The 26,961-nt window shown below is 42.0% G+C and overlaps 1 protein-coding gene across 3 annotated transcripts in view; it reads left to right on the plus strand.

Annotated features, from left to right (window-relative positions):
• The window catches only part of rasef2 (RAS and EF-hand domain containing 2), an 84,079-nt gene extending 60,977 nt beyond the window's left edge, over positions 1 to 23,102 (plus strand). For 2 of the 3 annotated variants that reach the window (XM_059952682.1, XM_059952683.1), the window contains exons 11-17: positions 788 to 907; positions 6,053 to 6,197; positions 7,271 to 7,352; positions 17,226 to 17,340; positions 21,313 to 21,432; positions 21,731 to 21,807; positions 22,638 to 23,101. In XM_059952682.1, coding sequence (XP_059808665.1) covers positions 788 to 907; positions 6,053 to 6,197; positions 7,271 to 7,352; positions 17,226 to 17,340; positions 21,313 to 21,432; positions 21,731 to 21,807; positions 22,638 to 22,734 — 756 coding nt within the window. In that variant the 3' untranslated portion in view covers positions 22,735 to 23,101. Of the gene's footprint in view, positions 1 to 787; positions 908 to 6,052; positions 6,198 to 7,270; positions 7,353 to 17,225; positions 17,341 to 21,312; positions 21,433 to 21,730; positions 21,808 to 22,637 lie in introns of all 3 variants that reach the window. The other variant, XM_059952681.1, reaches the window with a different exon arrangement.
• The last annotated feature ends 3,859 nt before the right edge of the window (positions 23,103 to 26,961 follow it).

The following is a 26,961-nucleotide window of genomic DNA, read 5'->3' on the forward strand; positions in this document are numbered from 1 at the left end:
TCTTTTCCATAAATCCTGCCTGGCCTGCTGAGTTCCTCCAGCATTCTGTGTCCCTCCACTGCATGTCACTCCTCATTTTTGTGAAGTCCTGTAGTCCAGTTAACTCTTCTCAGGCTTCCAGTCAGTTATAACCGACGTCTTGAACACAAACTCTGCCATCTTTTTCATTCATCCCTGAAGAAGATGGCAGAGTTCGTCAGTGAAACATCAGTTGTAATCGATCCCTCTACTTATTTGTACTGTACTCTGGGAAAGCAGCAGATCATTTTAATCTAGTCCTGTTATCCTTCATTGTTTCTCCATTGATTCAATTCTGGCTACAACTGGAATCAAGTTATACCACTGTTATACCACATTATACCACTGTTGGCACCTGTGTTTTTAAGCTCTGAAACACCCCTGCTAAATCAATTTGAGATGGAGCAACAGAGACACACTTGTTTTGATGTATTAAGATCTTGTGCCTTACACAAGACTCACTTCTACCAGCCTCAATGTTTCTTTATGCATAATGACATTTGAAAGTACTGTTTTGTGATATTTGACTTGATTAGGAATGCAACATAAATGATTAATAAATTATGGAAGTATTTGTATTTAAATGGATAAGGAAATGATGCATTAGGAAATTGGACATTAATGCAAGGCTTGTCAGAAGTGATCATTTTGAGAGATTTCATCTACTGTATTTCCTTTTATTTACAATGTGTATACAAATGCACATCGTCCACTTGCTGTGGGCTTGGCGAAGAGTGGTGAATTGATAGTTTGGCTGTGTTTCTACTAGATGCCGGAGGTGAGGACGGAGGTGGACGGAGTGGCCGGAGGCTGGAAGCCCTTGCGGCCGGTTAGTCGTTGTAGCTCCACAGCATCTTCTCGGAGACGTTTACCAGCATTTTCACCCAAGGTAACATCCAACCATCGGGAAAATGTTCTCTGGATCATCCAGGCTTTGCCTTTGACTAGGGCAATTATATTGCTTTTAATTTTGAAGAAATTAAATATGCTGTGCTTTGATTAATATAGTTGGAAATGCATGAAAAAAAACAATAAATAGTTTTAATGTCTAGATGACCAATTCTGATTACTTTTTAAAATAAAATTCCTAAATGGTGTAGGTAGGGCCATTTGCTGCTAAATTGATTACAGCTAATTGTGGCTTAGCAAATTTTTTTTTGAGTAAACTAGATGTCCTCTCCCAGTAAAGAACTGGCTTAACCTTTGCTGCCTGCCCGAAGAGCGAAAACAATGAATAATCAGAATCAGATTTAATATCACTGGCATATGGCATGAGATTTGCAAATTTTCAGGTAGTGGGACAATGAAATACATGATAAATATAAAGGGAAAAAACTGAATCACAGCAAGTATATCAAATAGTTAAGTTAAAATAAGTAGTGCAAAAAAAAAAGTAGGTAGTGTTCATGGGTTCAATAACCATTTCGAAATTGGATGGCCGAGGGGAAGAAGCTGTTCCTGAATCACTGCGTGTGTGCCTACATACTTCTGTATCTCCTTCCCAATGGTAAAAATGAGAAAAGGGCATGTCCTGGGTGGTGGGGATCCTTAATGATGTACATTGCCTTCCTAAGGCACCACTCCTTGAAGATGTCTTGGATACTGTGGAGGCTGGTAAATTAGAGCAAGAATCTTTGACAACATTATCTCAGCAAACTTGACCAGTTCCCTCCCTTTACCTGATAGCAAAGGTTTTGCTTTTAAAATCACACTGTTCACCTACTGTCTCCAACAGTATAACAACAGCACTTCAAATCTATGAATACTTCAAATTAAAATAAAGCCACGGGAAAATATTAAGTATTTTCGTGAAAAATTGCCATGGCATTTCAGCTGTTTGGAAATGTATATGCATCAAGAACAGACATAATCGGTTTCTGACAGCACTTCTCAGCTGGTATAGCACGATAGTAAAGGACTATGCTGTCATATATAAAATCTCCAAACAGCTGTTAACTGGTTCGTTCTGCACTAGCTGCAGGCTTGTGTTCCAATTACTCACCTTCTGGTGATTCACATAGTGAATTGGAAAGGAAGGTATTGTTATTTAAAACATTTTCACAAAATGACAGTGTTGGAGCTAAAAAGGTGCAGTATAGTGGTGCAATTAATAGAGCTTTGCAGCTCCGGCCGTCTGGGTTGAATGTGACCTCTGTCTCGTTTCCTTCCTCATCCCAAAGATATGTAGGTTGGTGGGTTAATAGCCACCATAAGTTACCCCTAGAGCAGGATAGCAGGAGAATCTCATAAACACGAGGAAGTCTGCAGATATATATGTTTCTTTCTCTTTATCTCTATCTCTCAATCAGTGCTGGAGGGACTCAATAGATCAAGTAGCAGCTATGGAAATTAATACACGAGGAAATCTGTAGATGCTGGAAATTCAAGCAACACACACAAAATGCTGGTGGAACACAGCAAGCCAGGCAGCATCTATAAGGAGAAGCACTGTTGATGTTTTGGGCCAAGACCCTTAGTCAGGACTAACTGAAAGAAAAGTTAGTAAGAGATTTGAAAGTGAGGGGGGGGAGGAACCAAAATGATAGGAGAAGACAGGAGGGGGTAGGGTGAAGCTAAGAGCTGGAAAGGTGATTGGCAAAAGGGTATACAGAGCTGGAGAAGGAAGGGATCATGGGATGGAAGACCTAGGGAGAAAGAAAGGGGGAGGGAAGCACCAGAGGGAGATGAAGAACAGGTAAAGAGTGATGGGTGTAGAGAGGAAAAAAAGGGAGGGGGGAGGAAATAAATGAATCGGAGATGGGGTAAGAAGGGGAGGAGGGGCATTAACAGAAGTTAGAGAAATCAATGTTCATGCCATCAGGTTGGAGGCTACCCAGACAGAATACAAGATGTTGTTCCTCCAACCTGAGTGTGGCTTCATCTTGACAGTAGAGGAGGCCAGGGATGGACATATCAGAATGGGAATGGGAATGGGACGCGGAACTCTGTCCACCAGAGAAAGCAGGATCTCCCAGCGGCCACACATTTTAATTCCACGTCCCATTCCCATTCTGATATGTCTATCCATGGCCTTCTCTACTATCAAGATGAAGCCACACTCAGGTTGGAAGAACAACACCTTATATTCCGCCTGGGTGGCCTCCAACCTGATGCCATGAACATTGATTTCTCTAACTTCCATCAATGCCTCTCCTCCCCTTCTTAACCCATCCCTGATTTATTTATTTTTCCCCTCCCCCTTTTTTTTCTCTCTGCCCATCACTCTTTGCTTGTTCTCCATCTCCCTCTGGTGCCCCCCTCCCCCTTTCTTTCTCCCCAGGTCTCCCATCCCATGATGCTTTCCCTTCCCCAACTCTGTATCCCTTTTGCCAATCACCTTTCCAGCTTTTAGCTTCACTCCACCCCCTCTGGTCTTCTCCTATCATTTTGGATTTCCCCCTCCCCCTCCTACTTTCAAGTCTTTTGCTATCTTTTCATTCAGTTAGTCCTGACGAAGGATCTCAGCCTGAAACGTCAACAGTGCTTCTCCTTATAGATGCTGCCTGGCCTATTGCGTTCCACCAGCATTTTGTGTGTGTTGATGGAAATTAATAGATAGTTGACGTTTCGGGCTATGGCCCTCCTTCAAGACTGGATGGTTTGAGTATCTCAGAAACTGCTGATCTCCTGGAATTTTCACGCACAACAGTCTCTAGAGTTTTCAGAGAATGGTGTGTGGGGGTGGGGAAGAAATCCAGTGAGTGGCAGTTCTGTGGACGAAAACACCTTGTTAATGAGAGAGGTCGGAGGGGAATGGGAATTGTTTCACGCTGACAGGAAGACAACAGCAACTCAGGTATAATCACACCTTACAACAGTGTGCTGAAGACAATTTTTAAATGCAAAATACGTCAAACCATAAAGTGGATGGGCTACTGCAGCAGAAGACCACACTGGGCTTCGTACTTGTACCTAACAATGTGGCCCATGAGTGTGTGTGAGTTTCTTGCAGTATATACTTAAAAAGTTTTCTCATCACTTTGTTAACTGTCAAGTTATTTATTTTATCTTTGTGTATCATGGCCCCGTGAATCCTGAAGATTTCCTTCAGTATGTTGAAACTCTACCTGGTGCTAATGCTGCTGTCTACTTTTGAAGAGGTTACATTCCCATTCACTGCTTTGCTGCTTTACCACACTCTGTGGTTTTTTGCCTCAAACCCTCATTTCAGTCTTCTGAGTACAGAGCTACTCCATGCTTTGGCCAATGCACTATTGTATCTATGCTAATCACCTTCTCTTATTCTACCATAGTTATAGTACCCTCAATGGGACCACATGATAAACTCTTGCAATACTGGCTGGTACCTTTAGGTATCTGCATAACAAAGCAAATTGCCGTATTCTGTGTGTATGGAATGAGCTGGCAGAGGAAGTGGTTGAGGCAGGTACATTAGTAACATTGGATAGGTACTTGGACAATTGTGTGCCTAGGGAAGGAGGGATACAGGACAAACATGGGCAAATGGGACTAGGTGGATGGTTATTTTAATCATTATGGGCCAGTTCGGCCAAAAGGCCTTTTTCCATGCTGTGTGACTCTGACTCTAATTGTAACACTGTGCCATCCTGCGTGGGTATTCTCAGGCGGAGTAACTCCCTCAATTTGCCTGTTGCAGACACGCAGCCTGCAGCCTCCCACCTTTTCACTTGTAGTTTCCAAAAAATCCACTGGTAAAGTGTCTTAGCCAAAGAAAAGAACTCTGATATCTGTACACTTATTTCCTGCCTGCCCCAAAGAATTGTACTCCTTAATGCCGCATTTTTATGATGCAATGTCATACATGATATAATTCTCTCCTTTCCTTAAAATATTAAATTCATCCTGTAAAACGGTTTTGTTTGAATTAACTTATTAATTAGCAAGCTATGAAAATTGTATTCTTTTGCCATTTGAAATTTGTAGTGAGATGTTTGTGGGGGAGAGGACCTTACTTGCTGAAGGAGTGCCAACTATAGGATTATACAAGATAGCTCTTTGGCCAGGAGAAATATTGGTCTTCTAAAAATGCCATGGTATTTTAAATGGAAAATTCTATAACTGTGCTGTCAGTCGTTCTGTTAGAGAGACACCTAGACATTGTGCATTCTGAACACATTACAATTTACTCTGCCTATGTAGTTTCACATTTACTAACAACAAGAGATTTTGCAGATGCTGGAAATCCTGAGCAACACATGCAAAATGCTGGAGGAACACAGCATTTGTATATTGCTTCTGATTTTCTGATGTCATGTGTCCAAAGACTTCAATGCATCCTGTCATCTCGAGAATTGTATGGGTTGGAACTAATTGCCAATTGGAAAAGGCTCAGAAGGGAGATGAGAAATGTGCTCAGTATGTGAGTCATTGAGAACATATCACTTGAATGGGCAGCAGAGGCTGGTTCAGTCATAACTTTAAAAACACTCCATTGGGTTACTTATTTGAAAGTATTTTAAACTGAAGGTAATAAGGGAACTTTGGGGTAAATTAAAAAGCTTGTTCGAAGGTTCTGATTATGTAATTGGTCAGATAAGTTCTATGCTAATTCAGCAGCCTCTGGAGTCCTTGGGTCAGACTAGAAAAGAAGCTGAGAAAGAAGATTCCATTCATTAGTAGTGGGCTCCTGAAATGCACCTTCTCAAACTTATGGATTTTGGAATAATCAGCAGTTCTAAGGCTATGAAGCACAGATTTTTATTAAGTGACAATTGTGGAGCCTTGTCTAATGGAAATTGAAGTGAGACACCAATCTGACTCTGATTGGGTGACAGAAGCTCATGGGGCAGATTGCTTCAAAAGACCTATATCATGGTGTCAATGCTCTCTTTGTGGGATTGGCTAGTTTTTCATAGGGCTCACAAAGGAGTGGATTGAGACTAACCCCCAGTCACTTTTAATGTCTAGACTGCAGTGCATAGCAAGGTTTATTTCTTGAGTGTCTAAGATCTTTGTACCTGTATTGAACAGAAGGCGGTACAAAAAAGGGGAGGATATGTGTTATTTTTATAAAATATGTACTTTCTCAGTTAGGTTTGTTTTTGATTTTCAGACAGACACCTATAAAGGGCCTGACTTCCGGGGAGATGGACCCTTGTACAGACTGGTTCTGGCAGGAGATGCAGGTTCAGGGAAATCGAGCTTTTTGCTGCGGCTGTGCATGAATGAGTTCAAAGGACACATTCCTACAACACTGGGTGAGCTGACTCCTCTGCTGCCTGGCCCTGTGCCTTTAGTGGGTGCGGTTTTAGTCTATTTATTTGAAAGAATTTAATATAACATCTCATGACCTGGTGCTACCCCTAAAGCATTCTTCAGTAGATGAATTGCTTTGACAGTATAGGACCAGTTTTACCCAGCAAGGTCTCAATTCTCCATGAGTGAGACTGTATATTTGTTTTGGTGAGGTTCAATGAGAGCTAAATGGTGCAGAATAATGGAGGACTGTTTTTGGGATGCTGCATGTGATGTTGACCTAAGAAGGGAGAGGAGGTTACCAGTTAACATTTCATTTGAACGATGGCATCTTCAACAGTGTGGTCTTCCCTTTGTAGAGCTCCAGCTAATTTTTTTTTTGTGTACAAGTCTCTGAATTGTGGGAGCCGATTTCACAACCTGGCTGCAAAATTGGGTGGCACAGTAGCATAGTTGTTAGCACAACGCTTTACCGTACAGGTAGCCTGCGTTTGATTCCTGATGATGCCTGGAAATGGCACATTCTCCTCGTGACTTCCGGGTGCTCTGGTTTGCTCCCACAGTTCAAAGGTGAACCATTGGTAGGTTAATTGGTTATTGTAAATTGTTCCTTGATCAGGATAGGATTCAACTGGGGATTCCCTGGCAGCTCAGCTCCAAAGGGCCGGATGTGCCTACTCCACACTGTATCTCAATTAAAAATATTTAAAAAAAGATAAGAGGTCCCATCGAGAAATGAGGTCAACCTTCTGTCACCTTGCTCTTCCACGCTTGCCTGACCTCCACAGTGACAAGTCTACACAACCATGGTATGCTGTCCCAATGAGTCCGGAAACTAGCCTGGCACCCTGTAATCACCAAGGGTGCAGGAGAAACTCTTGTAATAATATTGAACAACTTTGGGACCAGTTTTGCTATTGATGAAAAACTGTTTGGACTGTTTTGAATTCTCATTCAATGAGGGAGGTGCATTTGAATCTAACGGGCAATGTGAGAAGTTAAATTTACTTTTTAAATGGTAAAAGTTCTGATCCTGGCGAAGCGTGTGATTTTGACATAATTTGTTTGTTTCCAGGAGTTGATTTCCAAATGAAGAAGCTATTGGTTGATGGTGAAAGGGCCACCTTACAGATCTGGGACACAGCAGGGCAGGAGAGGTAATGGAGACTGAAACTAGGAAATATTTATTTCTCTACTGAGTTTAAGACAGTAAGACATAGGAGCAGAATTAGATCATCAAGTTTGCTCCACCATTCCATCATGTCTGATTTATTATCCCTCTCAACCCAACTAATCAAGAACTTATCAACATCTGCCTTTAATATACCTGATGACTTAGACAGCACAGACATCTGTGGCAATGAATTCCATAGATTCACCACACTCTGGCTAAAGAAATGTCATCATCTGCTCTAAATGGAATCTTTCTGTTCTGAGGTTTTGCTCTCTGGTCCTAGACTCCCCCACTATAGGAAACATCATCCCCACATCCACTCTATACAGGCTTTTCAATACATTAGGTTTCAATGAGATCATTATTCTAAATTCCAGCGAGTATAGACAAAGAGCCACCAAACACTCCCCATAATTTAACTCTTGCATTGCCAGGATCATTCTTGTGATCCTCCTTTGGACCCTCTCCAATACCAGCACATTCTCTTAGATAAGGGGTCCAAGTACTCACAATACTCCAATGTTTTATAAAGTCTCAGCATTGCATCCTTACTTTTGTATTCTAGTCCTCTGAAGGTGAATGCTAACAATGAATCTGCCTTCCTTACCACTGACTCAACCTGCAAGTTAACCTTTGGGGAATCCTGCACAAGGGCTCTCAAGGCTTTTTGCACCTCATATTTTTTTTGAATTTAATTCTCATTTAGAAAATAGTCTATAGCTTTATTCCGTCTACCAACGTGCTTGATCATGCATTTCCCTACACTACGTTGCATCTGCCACTTCTTTACCCATTCTCCCAGTCTGTCCAAGTCTTCCTACAACCTCGACACAATCTGACCCTCCACCTAACTTCATCTGCAAACTTGCCCACCAGAGGCATCAATTTCTTCATCCAAATCAATGCCATTCAGCATGAAAAAAGCGGTCCCAACACAGACCCCTGCGGCACACCACTAGTCATTGACAGCCAATCAGAAAAGGACCCTTTTTTTGCCTCCTGCCATTCGGCCAATTTTCTATCCATGTTAGTATCGTTCCTGTATTATCATGGACTTTTGTCTTGTTAAGCAGCCTCATGTGTGTCACCTTGTCAACGATCTTCTGAAAATCCAAGGAAACAAAATCCACTGACTCCCTGTCTATCCTGCCTGCTATGTCCTCCAGGGATTTCAACAGATTTGTCAGGCACGATTTCCCCGTAAGGAAATCATGCTGGCTTAGGCCTATATTATCGTGGCCTCCAATTACTCCCAAAACCTCAGCTGCTGCTTTTCCACCAGCCCAATCAAATCGGGAAGGGAGAGAGGAGGCAACTCATCGGTTCATGAGGGAGATTTTAAAAATGAGCGTTCGCAGACCTTTGGCATTTTCCAGTGGCCCCATCAAATAGCAATTCATTAGCAAAGTGATTTTTAAAAAATGGCAGGAACAAGTGGAGCAGCCATTGATGGAATGCACTTAGTGTTGGAGTAGGGAGGCTTTGGTTCATCGGGCTTGGGTGAAGCACATATCTGGTAAGTACTACCACCTTCTTCATTCTTTGTCTGTTAAGTACATAGTTAGAGCATGAGGATAGCTCTAGGGTCTGTGTTGTGTTCTTTGTGTGAGATCTGGGAGAGCTCCAGCCTCCCGGATAACCACATCTGCACCAGATGCACCGAACTGCAGCTCCTCAGAGAATGTGCTAAGGAACTAAGCTGACTTTACTCATATGGGAAACTGAGGACATGAAATGTAGGAACTACAGGGCGGTATCTACCCCTAAGTTGCAGCAGACCAGCACCTGGGTGACTTTCAGAAAAGGTAAAAGAGATGGGCAGCCAGTGCAAAGTACCGCTGTGGCCATTCCCCTCAATAATAAGTATACAGTTTTGGATGCTATTGGTGGGGGGGGGGGGGTGGGGGGGACTACCTTTTCTCTGGCACTGAGCTGGCAGTTTAGCTCAGTGGGAAGTGGGAGAAGAAGTCTGTGATAGTGATACGGGATTCCATAGTTAGATAATGTGGATGTGGATGTGATTAGAGACACCCGGATGGTGTGTTGCCTCACAGGGACCAGAATCAGGGATGACTCGGATTGGGTTCGTAGATTGTAGTTAGGAACTTAACATCTAAGGATACACATTGTATCAGAAGGCTAGGCATAGGGAGTGGCGTGGCTCTGATGGCAAACAATGATATCAAATCTTTAGAAAGAGCTGCATAGATTTGGAAGATGTAGAATCTTTGTGAGTAGAGTTAAGAAACTGCAAGAGTTAAAAGACCCTGAGGGGAGTTATATACGTTCGTCCAAACAGAAGCCAGGATGTGGTTTACAAATTACAGCAGGAGACAGAAAATGTATGTCAAATGGGCAATATTATGACAGTCACAGGGGATTTCAATATACAGGTAGATGGAGGGAAAATCAAATTGGTGCTGATTTTGGATCCGAAGAGAGAGTGTTTGTTGAATGCCTGTGAGATAGCTTTCAGAGCACCTGGTGGTTGAGCCCACTAAGGGGTCAGCTATTCTGGATTGGGTGTTATGTAATGAGCTGGATTTGATTGGTGAGCTTAAGGTAAGAGAGAATCTAAAGTCAAATCTATGGTTATTACAGTGGAGTAAAAGCATGAAAAAGGAGCTGGCCAAAGTTGATTGGAAGGGAACACTAGAAGTGATGAAGCAGAGCAGCAATAGTTGGAGTTTCTGGGAGCAATTTGGAAGGTGCAGGATAGAGATATCTCAAAGAAGTACCCTAATGGCAGGATGACACAACTGTGGCTGAGTCAAAGCCAACATAAAAACAAGAGAGAAAGCATAAAACGGAACAAAAATTAGTGGGAAGGTAGAGGATTGGGAAGCTTTTAAAAACCATCAGAAGGCAACTAAAAAAAGCCATCGGGGAGGGGGAAGTTAAGAGCCCAAGGTACTACAGGAACGATACTAACAATGGATAGAGCATTGGCTGATTGACAGGAGACAAAGAGTGGGCATAAATGAGCCTTTTCTGATTGGCTGACAGTGACCAGAGGTGTTCCACAGGGGTCTGTATTGGGATTATTTCTTTTTACATTGTATGTCAGTCATTTGGATGGCAGAACTGGTAGCTTTCTGGCTATGTTTGTGGATGATACTAAGATTAATGGAGGGAAAGTAAGTGTTGAGGAGGCAGAGATGCTTCAGAAGGATTTAGACCGATTAAGAGAATGGGCAAAGAAGTAGCAGATGGATTAGCGTGTATGGTCATGCACTTTGGAGGAAGGAATAAAACCATAGACTATTTTCGAAATGGAGAGAAAGTTCAAGAACCCAAGGGCAAAAGTACTGGGAGTCCTCATGCAGGATTCCCAAAGCTTAACTTGCAAGGTGAATCGGTGGTATAGAAGGCAAATGCAATGTTAGCATTCTTTTCAAGTGAATGTAATGCTGAAGCTTTATAAGATGTTGGCCAGACTGCACCTGGAGTATTGTGAGCAGTTTTGGGCCACTTATCTAAGAAAAACATTGGAGAGGGTTTAGAGGAGGTTCACGAGAATGATTCTGGGAATGAAAGGGTTAATAGACTATAGACAATCGGTGCAGAAGTAGACCATTCGGCCCTTCGAGCCTGCACCGCCATTTTGAGATCATGGTTGATCATCTACTATCAATACCCGGTTCCTGCCTTGTCCCCATATCCCTTGATTCCCCTATCCATAAGATACCTATCTAGCTCCTTCTTGAAAGCATCCAGAGAACTGGCCTCCACTACCTTCCGAGGCAGTGCATTCCAGACCCCCACAACTCTCTGGGAGAAGAAGTTTTTCCTTAACTCTGTCCTAAACGACCTACCCCTTATTCTCAAACCATGCCCTCTGGTACTGGACTCTCCCAGCATCTGGAACATATTTCCTGCCTCTATCTTGTCCAATCTCTTAATAATCTTATATGTTTCAATCAGATCCCCTCTCAATCTCCTTAATTCCAGCGCGTACAAGCCCAGTCTCTCTAACCTCTCTGCATAAGACAGTCCAGACATCCCAGGAATTAACCTTGTGAATCTACGCTGCACTTCCTCTACAGCCAGGATGTCCTTCCTTAACCCTGGAGACCAAAACTGTACACAATCCTCCAGATGTGGTCTCACCAGGGCTTTGTACAAATGCAAGAGGATTTCCTTGCTCTTGTACTCAATTCCCTTTGTAATAAAGGCCAACATTCCATTAGCCTTCTTCACTGCCTGCTGCACTTGCTCATTCACCTTCAGTGACTGAGGAACAAGGACTCCTAGATCTCTTTGTATTTCTCCCTTACCTAACTTTACACCGTTCAGATAATAATCTGCCTTCCTGTTCTGACTCCCAAAGTGGATAACCTCACACTTATTCACATTAAACGCCATCTGCCAAGTATCTGCCCACTCACCCAGCCTATCCAAGTCACCCTGAATTCTCCTAACATCCTCATCACATGTCACACTGCCACCCAGCTTAGTATCATCAGCAAATTTAATGTACTAGGAACATTTGATGGCTCTGGGCCTGTACTCGCTGGAATTTAGAAGAATGAGGGGGATCTCATTGAAAGCTATTGAAAGGCCTGGATAGAGTGGATGGGATATTCCTATAGTGGATGAGTTTAGGACTGGGGGAGTAATTTCTAACTAGAGGGTCGTCCATTTAGAATAGAGATGAGGAGAAATTTCTTTTGGCCAAAGGTCGGTGAATCTGTGGAAAATGTTGCTACAGGTGGCTGTGGAGGCCTGGTCATTATTTACATTTAAGGGGGAAGTTGATAGATTCTTAGTAAGTCAGGGCATGAAATATTATGGGGAGAGGGCAGAAGAATTGGGGTGAGAGGGAAATGGTGGAGCAGACTCGATAGGCCGAATGGCCTAATTCTGCTCCTATGTCTTATGACCTTAATAATAGAGTACAGATCTTGCCAATCACAAGTCAAGCTAACTAGCCTATAGTTATCTTTCTCCAGCCTCCTTCCTTTCTTGAAGAGTGGAGTGAAGTTTGCAGTTTTCCATTCTGGAACCATTCCATAATCTATTGATTCTTGAAAGATCATTACTAATACCTCCACAATCTCTTCATCTACCTCTTTCAGAACTCTGGGGTGTAGTCCATCTGGTCCAGGTGACTTATCTACCTTCAGTTATTTCAGCTTCCCAAGCACTTTCTCCCTAGTTATTGCAATGACATTCACTTCTGCCTCTGACACTCTCGCACGCTTGGCATTCTGCTAGTGTCATCCAAGGTGAAGACTGACGTGAAATACTTCATTTGCCATTTCGTTGTCCCCCGTTACTACCTTTCCAGCGGTCCGATATACATTCTCGTCTCTCTTTTGTTAGCTGGCTCTCAATTGGTCAAGGTCAATGATGAATGTTGTGTCCTGGCTATCTACGTTTTGGGTCTGGCATTGTCTGTGGCTGATGAGACCAATGTGAGCGTGGCAGCCTCTGTTGCAAAGGTTGCATCTATAAGTGTTTTCAGCTCTTCTGCAGATGCAGTGTTTCTTCCTACGGGCACATTTGTCTTCTGCAGCGTTCAAGAAATCTTCCTCGCCTGACTTAAGTTGTTGTTTCAGAGTATTCTCCATTTGGTGCAGTCGGCTGCAGGTTTCTCCCACAACTCAATGTTGAGTTCAGTGCTTTCATGTCCTTCTTTCAGACATCTGTGTACTGCAGTTGCAGGTGCCCAGCTATTCTCTTGCTTGAAGCCAGCTGAATATTTTGTGATATGGCCATCCTGCATGCAGCAGGTGTACCCAGCCAGTGCAGCCTACACTGTCTGAGGAGGGGGTATATGTTAGGGAGGCAGGCATGAGAAAGAACCTCAGCATTGGGTAGTCTGTCTCTCTAGGAGATGCCCAAAATGCAATGAAGGAATCTTCAGTGGAAGGCATTGAACCTTCTCTCCTGCTTTAGCAGATGTTGCCCAGGTCTTGCTGCTTGTGACACAAATGTTGTGCATAGCCATCTTTGTTTTGACTGAGAGTTTGGCATTCTCTAAGACTTGTGTGGTGAGGCTTTCCCAATGCATGTGCTGAATCCTGCATCCAAGGAGAGGTTGCCACTGATGATGGACCACAGGTATGTTAACAACATTCAGTTTGCAGTTATCTATGGTAATGATTGGTGGTACCAAAACATCTGTCTTATTCAGGCTTATAGGCAGACCAAATTCCATGCAGGGCTGGGAGAAGCGGTCATCAAGCCCTGGAGGCACTGCAAAATGTGGGAGAGACTGCTGCATCATCTGCAGACAACAAATCTCTGATCATAGCCTTGCGCACCATGGTTTTGGTGCTTCGGCCAACGAGGTTAAAAACCTGCTTTATGATCTAGTGTGGAGGTAGATCCCCTTTGTTGCAGTGCCAAATGCGAGACTCAGGAGAAGGGCAAAGAAGATTCTGAAGAGTGTTGGGGTGGAAACACAACCTTGCTTAATGCTGTTGCTGTGTCAAAGCACTGCGAAGAGCTGTTGTTCTACTGCACAGTCCCCTTCATGTTGTTGTGGAAGATTTGATCATGCTCGGTAGTCATGGTGAGCAGCTATGTAGAGAGGATTTGAAAGAGCCCATCTCTGCTGACAAAGTCAAATGTATCGGTGAGATCAATAAACACCATGCAGGGTTTTTTTTGCTCTGCATTCTCCTGGAGCTGGCAGAGTGAGAAAATCGTGTCCACAGTTGACCTTCCAGCACGGAAGCCACTCTGTGACTCTAGGTGGGCATTTTCAGCCAATATCCATAGGTGGACCAAGAAGGCTTGGGCAAAGACTTCTCCAACAGCACTCAGAAGGGAGATGTCCCTGTAGTTGTTAGTCATTTCCCTCGCCTTTGCTTTGTAGAGGGTAATGATCAGTGGTACAGCACTGACAGAGGACTTCATGCAGTAGGTGGAGTAGGGTAGTCATGCAGTGTTTGATGCCTGGTGCCTTCCCTGAGGTCAAGCTGCTGATGGCCTTGTTGAGCTCCTCTAGGACTGGCTCTGCATCCAGTTCTTCCATTGTCGGCTGGATCTCAATGGAGTGCAGGGCTGAGATGGTGATAGTGTTCACTCTGGAGTAGAGGCCAGAGTAATGTTCTATCCTTCTCTCTATCTGGTTGCCCCTGAGTGTGATTACTTCCCTATTGATAGATTTGAGGGGAGCCATCTTGCTCTAAGAGGGGCTGAGTTCTTTTTTGATGGCTGACCCTGATATTGCCTGTAATTTCTGCAGTCTGGATGTCTTTACTGAGCTGCATCTAGTACTTGTTGGCACAGAGCTCTGAAGGTCTGTAGGTTCCTCTCAGTTGGTGAATGATTCAGAGCTGGGGGTCATCTTGCTGGATTTGGCTTTGAACCAGTCATTTGTTTTTGAGGTCTTCTTTCCAAAGGTAGCTAAGGCTGTGTGTAGATGGTATTCTGCAGAAGATACTATTTCTCTGTGGCAGTGTTTTGGGGCACTGGGTGATCAGCGCTTGAAGAACTAAACAAACTGCTCCAACAGATCGGACATCTTGCTGAGATCAGTGCTTGTTTAGCACGATGGAATTTCTTTGACTGCCATCTGATCTTGCACCAGTGGTCTGTGTCGGAGCCTGCGCTACGGTAGGAATGTGTGAAATGCACAATGCCAAGGAAGGAGCGCCTAACCAGGATCAAGCCCAGCTGGTGCCAGTGTCTGTAGTGAGGGTGTCTCAGGAAGCCTAATGCTGAAACTTGGTCTCGAAATACGAGTTGGTGATACATAGATCAAGGTGGGCGCAGAACTCCAAAAATTGATGTCTGTTGTCGTCCATCTTGCCCATGCCAAAGTGACCTAGCCAGGAGGGCAATGAATCGTGATCAGACCACTCTGGTATTGAAGTCACCCAGGAGAACAAGATGTTCCTTGCTGGGGGCATTCCTGGCTGCAAGGTTACCTTCATATTTCAAATTTTATCTCTTTTATGGCTCTTAAGTTGCCTTCTGTTCATTTTTAAAAGCTTTCCAATCCTCTACCTTCCCACTATATTATACACCCTCTCATTTGGTTTTATACTGTGTTAGACTTGCTTTGCCAGCTCCAGTTGCCTCATCCTCCCTTTAGAATACTACTTTATCTTTGGGATGTAGCACTGCATCTATCTGTACTTCTTGACACTTGACAGAAAGTTCACCTTGCAAGCGGAGAGTTGTGATTTCAAACCCCACTCTAGAGACTGAAGCATGAAAACTTCAGCAGATGAAACTACTTTCCAGGTGCATGTTAATTATAAACAACAGCAGATCTTCTGAGGAGTGGTAGGTTGGCTATAGGAGGCAACCAATAGCTGTAAAACCACTAAGCATATGTCAGGCTTGGGTGAGGTAAATTGAATACATTGTCAGAAAGTGTATGGTCATGTACTTTGGTAGAAGAAATGAAAGGGATGACTATTTACTAAATAAGAGAAAATACAAAAATCTGAAGCACAAAGGTACTTGGGAGTCATTGTACAGGTTTCCCTAAAGGTTAGTTTGCAGGTTGAGTCTGTGGTGAGGAAGGCAAATGTGATGTTAGCATTCATTTCAAGAGGACTAGAATATATAAGCAAGGATGTAATGTTGAGAGATTATAAGGCCCTGGTGAGGCCTCAGTTGGAGCATTGTGAGCAATTTTGAGTCTCTTATCTTGGAAAGGATGTGCTGAAACCAGAGGGGGTTCAAAGGAGGTTCACAAAAATGATTCCAGGATTGAATGGCTTGTCGTATGAAGAACATTTGATGGCTTTGGGCCTTTATTCGCTGCAATTCAGAAAAATGAGGGGTGACTTCGTTGAAACCAATCGAACGGTGAAAGGCCTTGATAGAGTGGATGTGGAGAGGGTGTTTCCTATTGTGGGAGAGTCTAAGACCAGAGGACACAGCCTCAGAATAGAGTGGCGTCCTTTTAGAATGGGGATGAAGAGGAATTTCTTTAGCCAGAGAGTGGCAAATCCATGGAATTTGTTGCCATGGGCAGCTGTGAAGGCCAAGTCCGTATGTATATTTAAGGCCGAGGGTGATAGATTCTTGATTGGTTAGGGCATGATGGGATATGGGAAAAGGCAAGGGAATGGGGCTGAAAGGAAAAATGAATCAGTCATGATGAAATGATGGAGCAGACTTAATGGGCCAAATGGCCTAATTCTAGTCCTATATCTTACGGTCTTACTGCCTTAAAACAATAAGTGCTAACAAATCCGTGGTGTGCTTCTAATTGTCAGCCCCAGTTTGTCCTTTATTTTTGCAAGGAAATTTGCCTTCCAATGCTCCTTGTAAATTGTACTTCGGAAGTAAATAACAAACTTTTACAGGATGGAATAGTTTGCCATGGATAAATGTTGAGGTCCGATTGCACATGTTTTGAGAAGCTTATTTTAAAGCCATTCTTATGAAATTATTAGTATGTCATAGGATATAAAACACTCTGTGAACCAGCCCAATTCAACAGCATCTTAAAGTACTTTTTTTAGAAAACCAAATTGTTTTTGAGATGTGTTCCATAGCATATTTAGAGTAGCAATTTGGTGCAGTTTGAATAAGGTAGCTCATTTGCATTACTCTTGATAATTTAAAAAAATGGTTAAGGTTTCAAATGAGCTTACTAGTGTCCAGATATCTAACAATAGCCCAATTTAAATGCAGTTCATGGAAACTACATTGGTTTCTCATTTGACTTGAGGCCCCACCTGTTCTGTGATTATTTCATTTTGCATTGCAATGTCTTTTTAAACTAATGCGAGGTCAGATCATGCCAAAGTAGTTGATATTTCTCAAATCTCTCTGATCTAATCTTCCAGCACTGAGATTGAAATCCAGCACTAATTTGATAAAAGAATTCCACTACAAATGTCTGTCAGTGATGAATACTCTTCTCTTTCCCCATCCCAAGGTTTCGTAGCATTGCAAAGTCTTACTTCCGAAAAGCTCACGGTGTGTTGTTGCTATATGATGTGACCTCAGAGCTGAGTTTCCTGAATGTCCGCGAATGGGTCGACGAAATTAAGGTATAATTTAAACTGCTCAGCCTTGCGCTTCATTCTCTTTCAAATGTCTTTGCATTTTCACCATGCAGCCTTTTGTTTTGAAACCCATCTATTCTCGGATGAAGATGTGTATCATGTGAAGAATACTACAGCTCAGCTCTCCAATAATATCTTCCTTGGCTGTGCTGATGATCCAATGCTCCCTCTGTAGGGAGTTCAAGATTAAATGCTCATTAATGACAGAGTTTTTGTGCAACCCCCAAGGTTTTGCAGTATTGCAAACTCTTGATTCAGGATTGGCAATGTACACATCCAGGTCCAAGTTCAGGAATGTTCCCTTAATCTGGCATGCTTGGGACCTTGGTGCCACTATGGCAGTTTCTTCAACACGCTTAAAACACTGAATTCAGCTTTTTATATTAAAAAAATTACACAGCTGGATCATAAATTTTCCAGTAAACCTGGTGAGTTTCAAGGGATCTTGGGCAATGGACTCCCACTGAGTTTCAAGGGAGCATTGTAAACAGCTAAATAACGCCAACCATTGGGATTTCTGAAGGATAGTAGGTTATCAGTTTTACTCTACATAATCTTGTATTTGAATTATATTGGTGGTGATCTATCTGGGGTTGGTGACTTGATCTCTGACTCCTGCTGTTATATTAGGGAGATTTATCCTCCCTCCTATATAATGTCTTCTCTTGGCCTTTTGTCATCAGTTGCTGCTAGTAACTGTTTCACAATTTCCTTCAGCTAAAATATTTTGAGTGGATGTGCAATAAATGCTGGCCTAGTTATATAGAATGTAGAATAGTACAGCACATAGGCCCTTCGGCCCACACTGTTGTGCCGACCCTCAAACCCTGCCTCACATATAACCCCCCACCTTAAATTCCTCCATAAACCTGTCTAGTAGTCTCTTAAACTTCACTGGTGTATCTGCCTCCACCACTGACTCAGGTAGTGCATTCCATGCACCAACCACTCTCTGAGTAAAAAACCTTCCTCTAATATCCCCCTTGAACTTCCCTCCCCTTACCTTAAAGCCATGTCCTCTTGTACTGAGCAGTGGTGCCCTGGGGAAGAGGCGCTGGCTGTCCACTCTATCTATTCCTCTTAAGTTGAAGAAACTCAGATCCCCAAAATGAATGAATTAAAAGAATTTCTCTTGTCTTGCTTTGCTTGCATAGTTATAGCTAATGAATACATTTGAGGTTATGGAGTGGGATACCAATTAATAACTTCTTACTTTATTCCCCTTTAAGAACAAAGAAACCACGTGTAGCACTAATCAGAGTGAAAGAACTTGCAGTGTCCACGGCGTCTTTCAGAGTTTCAGAATGTCTCTAAGACATGGGAGCATAATTAGGCCATTCAGCCCATTGTCTGCTCTGCTGTCTATCCTGAAGCACTGTTTTGGAACTAATTTTGAAGGAAAGTAGGTTTACATTTCCCATGCAGTCAAGGTCAAGTTTATGAATACTGGTCCTGAGCAATAACGAAGTGAGCAGTTTTCAGTAATCTTGATTGCGTGTCGGCGAGCCACCGAGAATGCTGCTCTACAAATAGTCTGAGGCGCTTTGTCTTCACTAATAGGCAGATGTGGTTTGGTGTCATGCTAAATCTCCGGGTGCCTCTCCTTCCCTTTAATGTTCTGGATCATGAGCAAGGAACCTCTGCAGCGACAGATTGCATTATTTAGCATTAACCTGGTGTAGCAGACTTTTGACTCTCAGGCCTGTCACTGCTGATCCAAGGTCAATGCTAAATGAACAGATGAGTTTTATTGTTTGTGGTACCCGTCCCACGCAGATGGCTGCCAGGTTGGTCGACGTAACGAACCTACCTGGATGCAAAACGTCCTGATGATTTAAAAAGGTGCTTCATAAAATTAAAAGCAAGATGCTGGAAGTGATCAATAGGTAAGGCAGGTTAGGTAATATTCTCCCAACCAACACCACCATAGATGCTGCACCAACTGCTGAGTATTTTTAGCTTTTATTTCAGATCCAGTTTTTGTGCATTGACAGCAAGAGGCTCTCTGTGGAGCACTTGCCCGTTATCTGGGGTCTGGCTATTTACTTGAATATGTCACCAGCACATGCCTTATGCCAAAATGAAGAAAGGAAAACAGGAAATATTCAGCTGGTCAGGCATCAATGAGGGAGAGAACTGGTTATTCCTTATTGGAAATGATATAGCTTCTCACTTCTATAAGTACCCAAAATTTCTCTCACTTCAGCTGATATTTGATCTGCTTAGTATTTCCAGCATCTGCAGTTTTTTGCTTCAAAATGGTTAGAAATCTGTTTTATTTAAAATTAATTTAGATTTTATCAGTATGAGAGAAAATTTCCATGAGGAGTTCTGTATTGACAGTAATTTAATAATTGTTTGTAAGATGGATGAACTGATGACTCACAGAATTTAATACTGAGAAGTATACAGTCCTGCACTTTGTGAGGATTGAAACATTGAAGTCCGAGGATTGCTGAAGATGACAGGATGGGTAGATAAAGGTGATGAAGGCATCATATTAGATACTTTGTTAGTCAGGGCACTGGGAGATGAAAGTGAAACGGTTTAAGCATTGGTGAGGCTGAAGCTGGAGTAGAAATCTGGTTGTCCCATCGGAGGAAGGACGTAATTTCTCTGGAGTGGGTGCAGTCCAAGATTTGCTGGAATGTCATTTGGAACGCAGTGCTGCTGATATGAAGAGAGGATAAATAGAGAGGGATTTTTGTCCTCTGAGTGGAAGAGGATGCGGGAGACGTCAGAACTGCAAAAATCATGGTGGGCATAGGCTACACAGCAGAAGAATCTAGAACAAGCTATGGTAAGGCAGCATGGTAGTGTAGTAGTTAATGTAACACCATTAGAGCACCAGCAACCTGGGTTCAGTTCCCGCCACGGTCTGTAAGGAGCTTGATGTTTCCCCTGTGATTGTGTAGGTTTCTTCCAGGTGCTCTGGTTTCCTCCCACCCACCTACATTTTTCCTATCGTATGGGTCGGTAGGTTAATTGGCCACATGGCGTAATTAAACAGCACAGACCTGATAGGCCAGAAGGAACCATTAACATGCTGTACCCGTAAGTAAGAAGCCGTAGGTTTGAAGCAGGCAGTAAGAGATTTGAAGGGAAATGTGAAGAAGAACACTTATTTGGAGAAATTGCATTCTGGAACACTGCATGAGTGGATAGAGGAGTTGGGTACCATTCAAGTCGTAGTTAGATGAGTACAGTACTTAAATTGTAAAGGCTGTGAACCAAGTGCTGGTGTATGGGATTAGTATGGACAATATTTGATGGACAGAATGAACATAGAGAGACAGTGCAGAAACAGACCCTTCAGCCCATCTAGTTTGTGTCAACCTGCTTTTCTGCCTAGTCCTGTCTCCCTGCACCTGGACCATCATCTTCCAAACCTCCTCTACGCATGTGCCTATCCACACCTCTCTCAAAATGCTGCAATTGAACCAGCATCCAACACTTTCCGTCAGCAGATTGTTCCACACTCACACTCGGACACACACGCAGTCTCAGCCAAGGCTTGAACTAACAACCTTCAGATCACTAGATCACCACTTGGCCACGCGCCAACACTGGTGGGAATATTGTCCAATTCTGACACTGATTCTATGAAATATGTAGAAGACACTTTGAAATTACAGGGTGTATTTTATGAAATTTGTTAAGTTCTAATTACTTACAGTTAGACTAGATCAGTGCAAGCCTCAATACTTTTAATGAGGCACCTTGTGGAATCAGGAGCTTGCGTGTATGCAAGTTTTCTTGTTTTGCTGTTCTACCTCTTGTAAACTTTCTCTCGTTGATGCCGGTGAAGAACTTCTCTATTGAATTTCCAGTAAAAATAAAGGCACCTGCAATGAATAGACACTTAATGCCAATCACCAACATGTCTGTAATTTGTATATCAATGTACATTAATGCTAAAACACCCTACGGTATAATAATGAGTAATATACTTTTCAGAATTCTACTGATGACCCGATACCAATCATCCTAATTGGCAATAAAATAGATCTAAGAAACGAAATGCCTCAAGCACAATGTAACGCTGTATTGACTGCCCACGGAGAGAAGCTAGCTATGGTATGAATTTCTTTTCTACACCTCATTAATGCACTCAATTTCTCATTGTTTCCATAACTATGTAGTGTTAAATGTCACCATTTCTCATTAATACAGATTAGCAAACACTACAGATAAACACTATTCCTAAGGGAAGTTACAATCATAGAGTTGATGTATTTTAGTTTTTATGCTTCCACAATGAATGATTATTTTTGTATCAGACATTGTTTCACAATTGCTTGAGTTAATTAATTAGATATATTGATTCAGATCAGCCTTTATATAGATCATTGTAAATCATTGCTTTTCTCTGTAGACGTATGGTGCTTTGTTTTGTGAAACAAGCGCAAAGGATGGGACCAATGTGGTGGAAGCAGTTCTGCATTTGGCCAGGTAAGGTTTCTGCTAACTGTACACACATCTGCAGTGTGTGAACAGCAGTACTCACTGTAACTGCTGTAAATATGTACACAATGAATCATATTTCTTTCAACAACTTTGCATAGTACCCTAACAATGGCACAAGAATCCCAGAACATATTGTATACATTGTCTTTTAGAGATGGAGTCAACATTAACTGGATAACTGTGTTGTAACAATGCATAAACTGGTGAGGGATGAGAGGAATGCTGATGTGAGTATTAAGAGAGTTTATTGATCCTCAGTGCTGTAATGATCTGGGCACTGGGATCATATTGAGCTATGCATTCAGTTGCTTTCCCAGAAGTAACTGAATTAGCCCAAAAGTATTGAATCACTGGTAAAATGTTAATATTGGTACTTTGGCTAAGAAGCAATAATGATTTTGTTACAGTTTTGGAATATTCCCATTCCCTAAATGCTATATGTGGATATATATATATAAAATGTGGAAGAAATTGGAGTCAGAAGTGGCTCCCAATTTGCTGGAGAATTATTTTACACAGCTCCTGCATATGACACAGATAGCTGTGGGGCAAGACCAGAGACTTTTACCAATAAAAGTAGTAACAGATTTATATATTCCTCAATGAGATAGTAGTTCAAATTTCAATCCAGATCTCAATGCCAAACTAAAATGGTGTGAGTGAAGTATCTGCCTCAGCCCTACCGGAATTTCTAATTGCACAGTTTTGCAAATTAAGTGCCAATCCACCTCAGCGGGCACTATCACACTGCAGTCTGATGGTCTCCATTGATATGTCTGCACAATGTGTGACATAATTTTTTTCTCCCTCTGCAGAGAGGCCAAAAAGATTGCAAGCATCAAGAAAAATGAACCACAGGTGAAACTACTGCCAGCAGATGGAAAAATAGCGAACAACTGTTGTAAAGTTTAGAAGTACATGTAGCAGTGGATTGCAGTCTTTCACTGACCTTTCTTGGGTTACCTTTGGGATTTGTGATGAGTGTTCACAAAATATTATCACCTTTTTAAAAAATCCTTTACTCTCATTTGAGAGCATCTCTATCTGCCAATATATTGGCCATAATAATGTATATTTTTGAGGGTACACAGTTATAGATATTTAAGCAGAGGCACAACTTATTTTCTATTTTGTGATGGTATTGTATCAATATAAAACTTGACACTTTAAACAGATGTAAAAAGTAAAATAAATGTTTTGTAAAATGAAGGAATGTTTGCAATGACAAGATCTGTTCAAAATATTGATTAGAATCGGAAATAAAACTGATGGTAATAAATATAAATTTAATATTGAAATTGCATTGTAAACTGTTGTAATCTTCAGCTTCATTTCCAGCAGGAAGGGAATGAAATGGATTTTGGAGTCTGGTCAGTGCTGGTGCTCATGGGGCAGCACCCAGTTTGTAAACCATGATTTTAAGCGTCGCTTCCAAGAAATCAGTAACTCCCAGCAAAGTATTCCCTTTCATTAAGCTTGAATGATCTCCTGAAGTTCCAGTGCACCGGAAAGAACCCCCCGGTCTCTGCCTTCCATTCCTCCACTTCTGTCACCCTTTACTCCATATTCTCAACTCTGCCCATTATTTCTTTTAAATCACCAACAATAGCATTCAACTTCTGGTTAATTTCTTCTCTGAAATCCACCAGTTCCTTCTTTATAAAACCCACTCAGTTCTTTTCTCTTGTCCGAAAGAAGCGTCTGTATTTCAGCCATGATGTTCGCATGAACAGCCTCGATATCCTCTTGTTCAGCTCGGTTGCTAGTGACGACGTCAGTGTCCTCACCGTCAGTCGGTATTTTATCACTTGTCTTTGGGTTTTGCTGCGGTTTTCCTCTTGTCTGTCTTTTGTTTCCCCCTTTCATGCTGCAAGACCCACTTTTCTATTCTTATGTAAGGAGAAATAAGACCAACTGTTGCTGGCAATATCTGTGCCATACTCTAGAAGTCCCCAAAGTATTCCCTTTGAAGTGTAACATTGTGCTGAACATTCAGCCCAGCTTTTACCTGTACCTGTACCCCAATGACTTTAACAGCAATGTCATTCTTTTCTGCCCCATATCTTCCAATAAGAAGTTAACAAAAGTTTGTATGCAAGATAAAGCAGCTGATGCTTTTTGTTTGCTTTTATTGACTACAAGTTGCTTGTATGGGTTCTCTAAGCCTCTAACCATAACGAAGCGCAAGAGCTTTCTAGTAACTGACAGCTGATCTGGCAAAGAAAGTTTATTGATTGATTTTGATTGAAAAACAGCGTGGAATAGACCCTTCGAGTGGGTAATTTTACATATTTGAGATATCTCAGCAACTTATAACCAAAGCCTGCATGTAAGAAGCACAGAATATTTGAGCATAAGAGCCAGGTAATTACATACTACAACTGTGGTAATGACAACACCCCTTGTGAATTACTGAGAATCTTAGCCACCTACCCTTGATATTCAAACGTTATCTCCCCCATGAGCTCCCCCCCATGAGTAAAGGCCTGGGGGTCACAATGGATCATAATCTGATCAGTTGTAAATACCAGAGCTATAAAGTCAGAGACTGGGTAACTGGCAGTGAGTAAAGTACTTGTCATCCAAAGGCTGCTTTGTTTTGGTGAAAGGTAGGTGGACTGGGTGTCGTGTTAAAGGGCAGCAGGCATATTGGAACACCATCTTCTACACTTAGCCCTCCAAGTCAGACGCCATACTGATTTGGAATTGTATTCCTATTTCTTCTTCATCTCTAGGTCTAAACACTAACACCATAGCCAATAGCACTTTAGGACAGGTGGAGTTTTGGAAGGTAATTTTATTGCCACCATAAAATGATAAATATACAATAAATGATTACTAACACCCATGTCAGGAAATATGAAGGAAAACGGGCTGATTTGGTTCCATCTACTGGCACAGAAGGATCCCTGCACCTAGTATGTTCTGGAGCTTTACGAACAAAGCATATGGACTGAGAAATAACGAATCCAGGTGAATCTTTGATATTAGATGCAAAAGAAATGCAACCTATCGGGTGATTCACTAATAAAAGGAAGCTGGATAATTATTACAAGGACTAAAGCAAATCCTCTGAATGTTGTGCATCTAAATATAGAAAATCTTTAGCTATAGTGAAAAGTTTAGTTTTTTCCAGCATTTTCTAATTTTATTCAGGAACACCAGAGATAAAGAAACAGAAGGTCACAATAATGGGCCGAGATTAACAGGCTGCAATTAAGTGGAAGGATTTGTTTCTGTATTATACATTTTGTGCGACTGTGAGGAACCATTTTGTTCAGACAAAAGAGATTAAGAAAATCAAAATAACCACAATGTTACTTGAATAGATAAATCACCCCAAACTATTGGGCAGCATACATTCAAAGAGATGGACAGAAACTAAGTAGTAGGTTTCTGGAGAATTGATGCAGGATTTCATATGAAAATTCCTCTTATAGTGATTTTATTGAACAGGACCCAGCAGGGATTAGCTTAGTGCTAGGTAGATAGCTTAGATAATGTGAATCATAACCATTTTTGAATACATAATATTAAGCCAATATAAGACTAATGCAAATCAAATTCAAATAATTGAGAGTTAGTATTAATAATGCCATCTTATTAGTAAGATTGAGATTTATCTATTTAAGAGTTAGGAGGAAATGAAAAATGCTGATTATACATTGGGTCGGGTATATGTGATTCTTTGCAATCGGAGGGATGGGAGGAAGATGGAAGATCGAAGAGATCAGAATGAGGTTTATCACTGTCCTAAAATTTGTTGTGGCAGCAATACAGTGCAAAGACAAAATTACTATAAATTACAAAATGAGTAAATAGCACAAGAACAAGGAATTATGAGGTAGCATTCATGGACTGTTTGGAAATCTGACTGAGGAAGAAGCTGTTTCTGAATTATGTGCAGGTCTTCAGGCTCTTACCTTCTTCACAAAGGTGGTATGAAAAGTGAACTACATATACCCGTCTGGACACCCCCCCCCCCCGCTGACTGCTCCTGTGGCTCCTCCCACAGACCCCGGTATAAAGGCGATTGAAGGCACTGCTCCCCCCTCAGTCTCCAGGATGTTGTGTGGTGGTCGCTTGCTGCCTGTGCTTTCTTCCAGCCAATAAAAGTCTACCTTAACTCACGTCTCCGAGAGTTACTGATGGTGCATTAATGTCCCAGATGAAGATGATGCTTTGCAATGGCTGCCACCTTCGTGAACCACTGCTTCCAAGATGTCCTTAATGGTTTGGTGGGAGCTTGGGGGCCCATGTATGAGCTAAGTCCACAACCATCTGCAGCCTCTTGTAATCCTGTGAAATGGAACCTCCATACCAGGTTGTGGCACAACCAATGTACATATAAAAATTTACAGGAGCCTTTGGTGACATCTCAAATCTCAAACGCCTCATGAAGTAGGCATTTCATGCCTCTTTCATAATTGCATCAGCATGTTGGTTGAGAGCCTTCAGTGCTGGTCCAGCCATGTTATTGCTACAACCAAGAGAGTCATTAATGCTCTGCCTTCCTCAGAAAGGTGCAGAAATTCAGCAATTCCCAATTTTTATAGATTTACTTCAAAAGCATTATATCCAGATGCTTCACAGCTTGGTATGTCAGCTGCTTTGCCCAAGATCACACAAATTCTAAAGAGATGTGAAGTAATCCAGTCCAGCATGTGGAAACTTACCTCCCCTCTGCTGATTCCATCAACACTTCCCTTTACCCAAGGAAAGTAGCCAACCTTGGACCCCACCCATCCTGATCATTTTCTCTTCTCCCCTCTCTCACCTGGTAGAAGATGTACTATAAAAGCCCGAGACCTACCAACAGACTCAAGGACAGCTTCAATCCCACTGTTAGCAGGGTCTTGAACAGTCCTCTCTTATATTTAAAAAACAATTATGTTTTAAGTATTGCTGCTCTTGCACTTTGTCTTCAACATGTTCTGTACTTTAAAAAAAATGTCCTCAGTGTAATTACACAGGGCACAATCCATCTTGATGGCTTTAAAAATCAAAAGCTTTTCACTATATAGTATCGCAGTACAGGTGACAATAGTAAACCAATATATGAGAAGTGACAAAAGTTGAACTATTAAGAATTTTTTTTAATGAACATAAAAGGGAATCACAGAATTCAAGTCTTTGGCA

Source organism: Hypanus sabinus, chromosome 28 (genome assembly GCF_030144855.1).
Source record: "Hypanus sabinus isolate sHypSab1 chromosome 28, sHypSab1.hap1, whole genome shotgun sequence".
Classification (NCBI taxonomy): Eukaryota; Metazoa; Chordata; class Chondrichthyes; order Myliobatiformes; family Dasyatidae; genus Hypanus; species Hypanus sabinus.